The sequence below is a fragment of the Mastomys coucha genome, unplaced genomic scaffold (assembly GCF_008632895.1).
Source record: "Mastomys coucha isolate ucsf_1 unplaced genomic scaffold, UCSF_Mcou_1 pScaffold6, whole genome shotgun sequence".
Taxonomy (NCBI): Eukaryota; Metazoa; Chordata; class Mammalia; order Rodentia; family Muridae; genus Mastomys; species Mastomys coucha.
The window spans coordinates 96,509,724-96,521,190 of NW_022196912.1; the positions used below are offsets into that span (position 1 = coordinate 96,509,724).

General features: G+C 37.1%; 1 protein-coding gene across 1 annotated transcript in view; it reads right to left on the minus strand.

The window, feature by feature from the left end:
• The window catches only part of Synj2bp (synaptojanin 2 binding protein), a 28,881-nt gene that overhangs the window by 4,644 nt on the left and 12,770 nt on the right, over window positions 1–11,467 (minus strand). The window contains exons 2-3 of the mRNA XM_031356014.1: window positions 8,651–8,787; window positions 268–363 (exon numbers count right to left, since the gene is read on the minus strand). Coding sequence (XP_031211874.1) covers window positions 268–363; window positions 8,651–8,787 — 233 coding nt within the window. The remainder of the gene's footprint in view (window positions 1–267; window positions 364–8,650; window positions 8,788–11,467) is intronic.

Sequence of the window (11,467 nt, forward strand, 5' to 3'; positions counted from 1 at the left end):
CTTTCAATCTTCAGCCTCTGTATCCTCACTTGGCCTCTTACCAAGTAATTCTACTTTCTTTCCATTTTCACTTAATCAAGCTTTAATGCACTGAAGGTAGGACCTGGGTAACACACTTCTTTTACTGAAAGGCAGAAGTGCTGAAGGACTCCTGCCTATGCTAGACAAAAGCAATCATAAGATAGAGTAAAACAGAAGATTACAAGTCCATTCACAAGAACAGTGTAAAAGCCTACTGTCCCACATCCAGGAGCAAGTGATACCTACCCTGTGCTGTACTCTCAGGGACACAGCATATCCCGCATTACGAAAGAGGTCTACAGCATCTTGGTGCAGCAGGTTTTTCAGGTCTTGGCCATTTACCTGTCAATAGCAAGAGAGAGAAGTTAGAAAGGCAAGAGACTTAAGTCTCTTGAGTGAACAATTTACTTGCATGCAGTGAACTAATCCCTTAAAAATAAAATCACTCTTTCAGGTCAAATTCCAAGGTCTAGGAATATGGGCTAAATTACTGAGCATGCAGGAGGAAGTTCCTTCATTTTCAAAGTTGGGTTTTCCAACAACAGAGGATCCATGAACCATCTGGAGTGAATCCAGGTTTTAATAGATTTGGTTCTCCCCTTTCTTAACTTCTGTGTTTATCCTGTCTGAATGTACCAACTCCGGTTACAGTCCATGCAGATCATCTGGGAGTATCTGTCTATCTCTATGTCGGTCTGTCTATCAGGTGACCCTCTATGACATCATCTTCTAGGTTACCCCCTTATTCTTTATATTCCTAGTCCTCAGCATCTCTAGCTTCAGCCCTGGAAACATAATGTTCTACTCCATTCTAGTAGGTTTATTTTATCGTCAACAATTTCCATTGGTTCCATGTAAATTCCTGTCCTCAAATTTACTAAAAATTTATTTTTTGTGAAGATAGAAACCTTCACAAATCACTTGAATGTAGGGCATTCCTACTACATAAAGATGACAAATGTGAAGCACTAGGACTCTTTCTGTTGTTAGGAGTCACAACTATTATTTATATCACACTCAGTAACTCAACACATCCCACCTTGTGCAAGACATATGGATTTATACATGTCACTGTTACTATTATAGCATTAGTAGATTAAATATTTACTATATTTAATAGGTCTGTGCTTTCTATACACTATCAGATTTAATTCCTGAAATTATCCTATGAAGTAGACTGCATTTTTATACTAACTTTGTTAATAAAGTAACTGACACACAGCCTCCTGAGTACAGAAATGAGGGCTAGAGATTGTAAGTACTGAAGTGAAGCTCAAAGCACTCCTCCATTTCCCTGCTCTTTGGATGCCTCTGTTCCCACCCTGACTCGCCAACTGCCTCTGTGCTCAGCTGAGGCTGAGGCTATTTCCATTTGTATTCTTCTCTTCACTCTCATCAGTCTTAGGTTATGTTTTAAACAAACTGGGTGGCTCAAGAGGATACTGAGACGATCAAGTTTGCATAGAGTTCTCATTTGTTGGGAACCCAGGAAAAGTCCAGTGGGAGAAGCAGCTTATGTACATGGTCCTGATCAGACCTAAGTTATTGAATAGAAAAGTTTACAAGGAGCTTAAGAAACACAGCAGCTATGGAAATTTCCCATTCAGTGAGACTGATTAGTCACCAGAGCAAAGTGTTGTGAGAGGCAGGTTTGAGAGCCACAGTGAGAATACACAGAAGAGAATACAGAGAATACAGAGAAGAGTCTAACACCCTACAGAAACCCACCTCTGTGTCTGTTGTCTTCAACCATTATCCCCATCCAGACTTAGCATCTTCCTTCTCTAAAACATTTTTATCGTTCCTTCTCTTCATGAGTCCTGCTAGTATCTTTGATAAGTGGAATCAATACTTTATTTTACAGACTGGAAATTTTCAATAATCATAATTTCTCTAGTTACCAACTGAGATTAAACTCAGACATTAACATTTAGACATACTAGACATATAGCCAACTCTAAAAAACCTATCCACAACTTCTGCCCTTCACACTCTTAGTCCTTCACTAGATTTTCTCTTTATCATCAGTGCTTTTAACATCTTCACATTTTACTTATCTAGGATTTTGGCTATAATTTCTACAAAGCACTTTGTAAATTATTGTAATCGTTTGTCCCAGTGTCTGACACCTGATCCAGGAACATACTGCACAACTTTCCTTACCATTATTGAGTTGAATGTTCCTGAAGAAAAGCATGACCACATTCTGTACAGAGATCCAAGTTAGCTGCTACAGCTTATCCGTAAAACCCTTCTATTCACCAAGCAAGCTCACTAACACATATTTATGAGTATCTGCTACATACCATCTTCATTATCCTGACCTGATTCACCACAACAGATTCTTCTGCTTCATCCTTTGTGAGAATCCTGAAAGCAGCTCACTCTTTCCTTTTCATCTTCTCCCTCAAATATGAATGTTCTCACACTGCTCCTTTTCCCTAAATCCCTACTTAAAGTTATTTTTATTTATCAAGAATAACCCACACACTATGTACTTACAGAACTCAGTCACTTTCTTCTCTTGATTATAATATTTTGATGGTCCTTCTCAACTAAAGCCACTGTTCTCTACACAGAAAACAATGTACATACATGGCTGTTCTCTTTCTTCCCCTGCAAAATTGTCCAAGGACCTGCTTATGGGGTTGGTAACATGGCTGTTTGGCCAAGAGCACTGGCTTCTCTTCTAGAGGACCTGAGTTAAGTTCCCAGCACCATGGCCACTTAAACCATCTGTAAGCCCAGTTCCAGGATTAAGATGTGCTCATTTGGCCTCTCCAGGCACCAAGTCCAGACACACAATACACATACATCCATACACAGACAAAACACCATGCACATTAAAAACAAGTTGCATGCACTGTGTCTACTACCTCAGCATCCATTCAATATTTACTTCCTTCAGATATAAAGTGAAACATGTTCTTCTGAAGGTCAAATGGAACTTCAAATATACAGATTTTACCACCTTCACCTAACCAGGAGACCACTTCCTTTTGTAATCAGCATCTATGTTAGGCGATAAAGACATGGCTCTTATTTTTTTTCTTGATTCCTCTGTCATTCTCCCTCTCTTTAAAGGTAAGTATATGTTCTTGATTGTTAACTATCTTTTCTTTCCAATTCTCTCCTATGGGCATCTTTCACCACTTCCACCATATTCTCCAAAATAGCTCTACTTATGCTTTGGCATTTGTCAATGTCCCACTGGATGCTTATACTTATTCTGGTAAAATCCACTTCAATATTTCCAAGTCTCTTTATAACTTCCCACAAAGCAGAAAATTCTAACTTCCCTCTTAATGACCCTCTAACCCCTTCATTCATATGGGTTTTTTTTTGTTTTTGTTTTTGTTTGTTTGTTTCTTTTGTTTTGTTTTTTTGAGACAGGGTTTCTCTGTGTAGCCCTGGCTGTCCTGGAACTCACTCTGTAGACCAGGCTGGCCTTGAACTCAAAAATCCACCTGCCTCTGCCTCCCCTCCCAAGTGCTGGGATTAAAGGTGTGCAAGTGCTGGGATTAAAGGTGTACGCCACCACTGCCCGGCTCATATGTATAATTTTTAAATACTATGTAATCAGTTAAACTGCACATGTAATATCTGTTCTGCAGCCTAACACCATGACTATATGCTATTTTATCTCCTATGGTTGCCATTTTAGGTTGTGGATACTTACCTGAATTATGCTGGTTGCCTTTTCTGATTTATTTTACAGTTTCTCCCCATTCCCATCTTAAACAAAACTGGAAGCAAGGGAAGTGAATGTGCTTGACTTACTATACTCGTGTGAAAAGTTCTCCAGTGCATCTTCTGTTGAATCTCTCACTAGTTTCCTTCCATGTGTGATTAACAAACTCTTTCTCATCCAATTAAGAAATGTGCTTGCACTATGAAATGCAGCTGGATAATGGCCCAATCGTCATCACTATAACTTTATAGGGGTTCCAGTATGTAGCGTGAAGAAGTAGCTACATCACCACAAACTTCATAACAAGTTCACTGAGGTCAACTCAGTGACTGTTTTTGACTAGCTACTCTTCTTCACTTGAATGTACAGGACAAACAAGAAATTTACCTTTACTTTTCCTTTACCATAAAAAAATATCCTTCTGGCTTCCAGTAGCAAACTATTCTTAACAATGCACACAAAATAAACAGTGGTTAAAGAATGGCTGGTTCTCATGCAGCTGCAGCTCTACGCCTTCATTATATACACCTGCTTCTGCTTCAATTACAATGTAAATGATTATTAAAAAAAAAACTGTTTCAATTGCTTAGTTATATCTTTTTATTTATTACCTTTTGGTATAAATTATATGCAGTGGCCATAGAAAATTAAATTCCACTTCTTATGAGAAAAGAAAATATGCACAATATATCACACACTTTTTCCATACCATAACTTGAAATCAAGACACTATATAGACAATATTTAGGGAGGATGAAAATAGTAAATTACTATTACTAACAGTAATAGTTGTTACTAATAACTCACAAAAAAAATTATCCTTAACAACTCTACTCATCTAAAATGTATGTGTGCTAAAGAAGGAACTTATTTTCATTTTTTAGTCTGGTAACTTAGGGAAAGTTACAAAGCCATAAGGCATATTTTACAACACAGTATTCTATACACAAACAGGAAAACCCATTAAAAATACATTGAAAGGGCTAAGCAGATGTGGCAAAACACTTACCTAGCATGAAAAAGCCCTGTATCCAATTCTTAGGACTGCAAAATAACTAACTAAACAAAATAAGCTAATAAGTTAGTAATATTTTATAAGTATATCATAGCGAATAAGAAATGAAAACTAAAGAGGAAGCAAGTTAGACACATAGAACCATTTAGAAGTAAGAGCCTCCACGGTTCCCTTAGAGAAGAGCGGGGCTGCCATAGGCTGCTGAGGGACGGGCTCTGCGGGGCTCTGCGAATGACTTTCCCTTTCACTCAGTCTTTCTTTATTGTTAGTTTTGAAAGTGAGTGTGTGTCTGTGTGTGTGTGTGTCCTGAGGAGGGCACCAAGCTCCCTGTAGCTGGAGTTCTTATGGGTAGAAGTGAGCTACCCAATATGAAGCTGAGAACCCCTTAACCACTGAACCATCTCCCTAACCCCTGTAGTAAATTCTTATTCAACCAACTTCGCATAGAGAAAGGCAACAGAAAGTTGATTTAGAAATAGGAACAATATATTAGATTTTCTTCCTTTGCAGAGTCTACTTTTGGATCTGGATTCTTTATTCTCCATGTATCTGCCTTTCTAAACCTTGGTATTCATCCTTCTTGTTTGCTCACATACTCTTTCCTTAAGTGAGTAGAACAGAAATCTGTCATTCTCTGTAATATGTCTTATATGTATGGAACATTTAATATCTTATATCTTTGTAATATTTCTTCTATTTTGTCTATCTTGAAGTAAAGCTCTGTGTGCTGTAAGTTTTCAAGTGAGATGAGCTACTGGTTTTAGATATCCACTATCTCCTTCACTAACACTTCTCTCTTACCACCTACCCATCACTAATCTCCAGTCCTTTCTCAACTCTTGAGGCCTCCTAGTAATTTTGTTTCTCCACATTAAATGGACAACATAAGGTTACTTCTCTTAGTTTATATCTAATGAATTCTCTCAAATTCTGACTTATACCATTAATTCTATCCTTGATAGAAAGGTTAATTTCAGTTTTTTTCTAAAACCATATGTATATCATCTAGTAGTTATTTACTATATAACTTCCTTTTTAGAGTAATTAATCTTACTTATTCATTTACCTTATAGGGAGACAATATAGTGTTAATTTTACTAATTACCCTAATATTAAATGACACTGAAGGTTGTCATTCTGTGCTTAAAAACTGTTCATAATTCTTTCTTAGATAACCCACTTTTTTTAAACGATTTATTTATTTGTTATATGTAAGTACACTGTAGCTGTTTTCAGACACTCCAGAAGAGGCCATCAGATCCCATTACAGATGGTTGTGAGCCACCATGTGGTTGCTGGGATTTGAACTCAGGACCTTTGGAAGAGCAGTCAGTGCTTTTAACCACTGAGCCATCTCTCCAGCCCCGATAACCCACTTTTAATTAAAGCTTTTCTAACAATATAACTGTCTCCTATACTAAACCCAATATTTGTCAAGTCTTTCTCAAGGGTATAGGTGCTAGTGCTCTGAAATATTGTGACACCTTATACTTTTATTTTAATAACCCACTCACAATTTTTCTTTCTGTCCTATTACAAAGCTGGTTTGCAGTTTTACAATGTCTTTCTTCTAAGAGTGATAGAAAATACCTACTCCTAAATTCCGCATTAGCATTTTCATATCAAAGGCATTACCACGTTTCCATATCTTATAGACTAATGTAGAGGGACTAGAAAAAGCTTAGTGGGTGGAAACATGGAAACAGTGAGTGGAACTAAAACAACAGCATTCGTGGTAATATACCTATATACTGGACACATTCTTAAGATTCTTGAATTAACTTGTATAGTTTCATAGCTACTTGTCACCATTTATGTGTATCTCTCTTTTGAAATAAGCTCTTGCTAACTAATTCACAGTTGACTTGAACTCACATGTCCCCGCTTCTACCTCCTGAGTACTAGAGGACTGTATAGGTGTGTGCCACCATGCCTGGTACTGTGTCTTCCTAAGGATCTCTCAAATACTCAGATGTGAAGTGGAAAAAAAAGGGAGACATTCTTTTCTTTCATCTGTCTCTCTGCCTTCATATACTGCTACTAAATGGCTTGGATAGCAGAGAGCTATCCAATAAGCTGATTTCTAAGATTTCACACATAGGACATTTATTTAACCAACTAAACTCTTATGACTTTTATCACTATTCAATTGAACTCTGAGAGGCAACTCAAAAGAGAAAATACAAAACAAAACTAAAATAAAATCTTTAAAAGAGATAGTCCTATTTTGTGGAAGTTCTAAATCCAATATTTGGCATAATCCTTAACTCTTAATCAAAGCTTATCTTGGTCTATGTTTCATTCACTGACTTCAGCCTTTTACCAGTTTGGCCCTCTTGCCCTATTCAGCTCATAAGACAAAATAAGAAATAACTGTTTCTTCTTAGACCATGGGCCACAATCCAAAGCATATATGGAAAATAGGAAGCACTTCTGTAGTGAGAAGTCCCATCCTTCTTCAAATTTCTTTTAATTTGAGCACAGCCCTTAGAAGCAGGTCTAACTCACTGGAAATCCTAGATAACAATTCACAATCTCAGTACTTTTCCATTCTTTATACCAACATGTGTGTTTTTTTCAAACAAATAAGCTGAACTACAGCAGCATTAAAAAAAAAAAAAAAAAAAAAACTGGCTTTTAAGATTTTATAGCATGGTCTAACCATTCCCAAAGCCCAAAACTGATAGTGTAATTGATGACAATGTAGACAGTGAGGTAGAACAGAAATTAAAAAATACAACCACCCATAAGAGTTTTAAAAGTCTTATTGTGTCTGGATTTTTATTTACTTTAGGAATATTCAATTGATTCTAAGACTAAGGATCTGGAGCTGAAGAGATGACTCGGCTGTTAAAAGCACATACTATTCTTCCTGAGGACCTCCATTCAGTTTCCAACAATCAGATGGGGCAGCTCACAATCTCCTATAACTCTTGCTCCAGGAGGACCCCATGCCTCTGGCTTCCATGTCACCAGCACTCGTGTACATTTCACCCTACAAACACACACACACACACACACACACACACACACACACACATGCATACTCTTAAAATAAAAAATGTAAGCTGAGCGGTGGTAGCGCACGCCTTTAATCCCAGCACTTGAGAGACAGAGGCAGGTGGATTTCTGAGTTCGAGGACAACCTAGTCTACAGAGTGAGTTCCAGGACAGAGAAACACTGTCTCAAAAAACCAAAATAAATAAATAAATAAATAAATAAATAAATGTAAAGGGACTATGAGCCCATATGGCTGTATTTGTTAGTCAACCTTTCTATTTTAAATGAATTTTCTGATTTGCTCATTTATTAAGCCTATGTTGAGCATTGTACTGAGATATAGAAAGCTAAAAAAAATTAATTCCTCTCTTTGAGTATATAAAAATAAGGTTCATGATTATTATATAATAAGAAACAGGATAAAATGGGAGCACAATTGACAGATATCTAAACTGTCCTTCATTTTCTTCATCTTAATAATGAGTAACGAAGGGCCCTGAATTTAAAGCAGAAACTTAATCCTTACCTTGCTTTTTAAAGTTAAGACCATTATTAAATCTCCCAAGAAAAGGCACAATTCAGTGTTTTAGACAACAAAAGAGAAGTGATAAAGTTATCAAGAGAAAGTTGAAAAGTATGGGTCTTAAATCTCCTTCCTCCAAACCAGTCCTTCACTTCTACCTGCTTTGTGTTTTTTGAACTAGGGCAAGTAACTTCACATTTTATGTTAAATTTGCCTTGTCTGTCAAGCAAGAATAATACTATCCTCCCAGCCCAGTGATAAAGTTGGAAAACTGATCAATGTTCTTCCTATTCAATGACACACTCTAAATATTTTCATTTCCAAAAAGGCAGGCCAAGGAAGAAGTCAGATGTGGTCTAGGGAGCAAATATAGCAAAGGGAGCCGAAGCCATTTCTCACCGAGAGGATCTTATCACCCTCCTGGAGCCGCCCATCCCGGGCCGCAGCCCCATCCTCTTTGATGCGGCTGACGTAGATGCCACTGTCATTGGAGACATACTGTTGATCTGTCCCACCGACGATGTTGAAGCCCAGCCCTGAGAAAATCATGGAGAAGTGAAGGAGAGAGGGATGAAGAAGAAAGAAAGATTAGAGGAGAAGAAAGGAGAGGAAAATGGTCTAGTGGGGAGGAGAGATTGATAATTCAAACTGTGAGGTAAGCTAAAACACAGTCATGGGCAAAGCCAGTAAGTCATTATAAACAAAGGCCAAAAGTACCTAGGTTGCTGATTTGAACCAGGCTGATTTTACTACAGGTACTGTAATCACAACTGTGATCAAAATGACTGGATAGATATATACATACATATACATATATACACGTGTATATATATATATATATCGGTGAGTCATGATGAAAGTGCTTCTGCTCATATTTGATTTTGATCCTTTTGGTGACATTCAGAGGACCCAAATCCTGGTATTCCTGTATTAATGTAACAGGGCTAGCTGTGCTCATGAAAAGCAACTTTGTTTTAAATTATCAAATAACATGCTATCAATTTAGTGATAAAGAGACTTCTAACTGAAGCCTATCCAGGTGTTCCTTCTGTCAACCCTGGGATCATCTGTATATGGCAGTGTTTTGGAAGAAGCAGTCTTGGAAGTTTCTCTCTTTCTATTTTAAAATACTGGGGTAGGAGGGTAGTGATATGGTTGTTAGAGGAAACCTCAGAACTAGAAAAGCAACGGCTACTTTACAGGAGAACCAAGTCACCAAACTCACTCTTGTCTTTCTATGTCAATACAACTGACCACATACCTATACACAGTGATGGCCAAGTTTACTCACTGTAGAAAACTAACTGCTCACTGCTTAGCAGCTGAGTACCCCCCTCCTCCTAGCTCCTGGGACCCACCATTCTATTCTTAGTTTCTATGAGTTTCATTAGTTGACATGAGTAAAAAATTTCAGTTACAGAAGAAAGGTTCTAAAAATCTCCTGTACAAGACTTCTACCCAGTTATATTAATAAGTATAATTGGTATACTTTCAAATTGGTTAATATGGTAGATCTAAGAATACTTACTATAATAAAATATAGCAAGCAAACAAGTTAGCTGGCTAACTGATTAAATTTTTATTTTCATGATCCAACCACTAAATTATAGCAAGAATTTTGTCTACAAAAATCATTTGATTTTCTTGAAGAAATATTTTTAAACTTATGTAAAGAAGAAAAAGGAAAAGGATGCGAGATAAAGGGAAAAGAGGAAAGAAGAAGGAAAAAACAGAAAGTAATCTCTTCTTTCTGTAACTATAGCATAATGCAGGGACACAGTACAAAAAGAAGGAAGACAGTTAGGGACAATTTAAAAAACAATGTGTTGGTGCAACAGGAAGGGGAAGCCAGCCATGGCTCCCCTAAGGATCTCAGTAGAAACATACCACTAACATGTGGGCTTTCTCTAAAGTTCTCTGAAGGGTACAACAAAACTAAGACTAAGTACTAGCACAGCCTACCAAATCATCCACAATGTAATGAGAAACAGAACCAAAGAGGAAACATCAGAAAGTCTGTGATTTAAATAGCATACCTTGTACATGAGTCTTGCCACCAAGGTAACTTTGTATTGGTTTGTTTGTTTGAGGATTTATGATACACAACAGAAAAAATTACTTCTAGAAGGCAATTTACATAACCCTGAAGGGTAGGGTAGGAAAAACATGAACTCTAAATTACTTATTCATTTTTTTATAACTCCCTAAATTTAAATTATACATGACTGTAGATTAAGTGTGGAGGGGGCTGGTAAAGTAGCAGAAACCAGATCATGGAAAGCTTTGAAAATTTAGACTTAAAAATAATGGCAGGTTTGAATAAAGGGGCTGAGGCCAATCAGTTTCTCTCAATGCTGAGACAAACCAGAGAAAACTCTTGCAGTGAAATTTAGCATCTTCACTACAGTTTGAGTCTCTCATGAAATAGCTACGGTCTTTGAAGAGCTTGGGAATGAGGAATTACGTGTTCAGGAGTCAAATGAAACAGTGATCACCAGAGGGATTTTGTTACAGGTTAGTTAAAGCTCTAGAGCAGCATCTTAAAAAGTTGTACAAGAAACCTGAGATCTATTATTTGAAAGAACAGTCTATTATTCATCCCTAATACCACATCATAGAGGTATATTTATTTAATGCATTGGTACTTCTGTTATCAGTGAACCAAACCACTTGAAACAAGAACTCTTAGATTAACTGAAGCCTTTCAACCATATTTACAAAATGAACTTATCTATACCTTAAAACTTTACTAGAATAAATGAGTTACCACAGCAGTGAGTAGTGACATTACACTTCGTACTTGGGGCTAGAGAAATAGCTCAGCGACACAGCATTTACCTAGCTAGTATGCTGGGCAATACCCAGCACTACCAATAAACAAACAGATAAAAATCTTAACCCTACATATATTTACATAATTCCTAATCCATTTGTTCAATAAAAATCACTGACCATTTACTAGTAGTCAGGCAACTGTTATGTCCTGATGAAGACAAAGCTAACCTGTACTAAACTGTTCAGCTCTGACTTTAACCACCAACAAACATATTATTTTGCCTGTCTTCCTTTTGATATTTCATAAGTCAGATTAGTTTTAAGTTCAACTCCGTAACTTACCAGATGAGGAATGAAGCGAATCAATTTGGAAATCTGATGATCACCTTTCTTTTCTGGAAAATAAGGACTACAAATTCTACCCTCTCTCTCCCTCTCTCT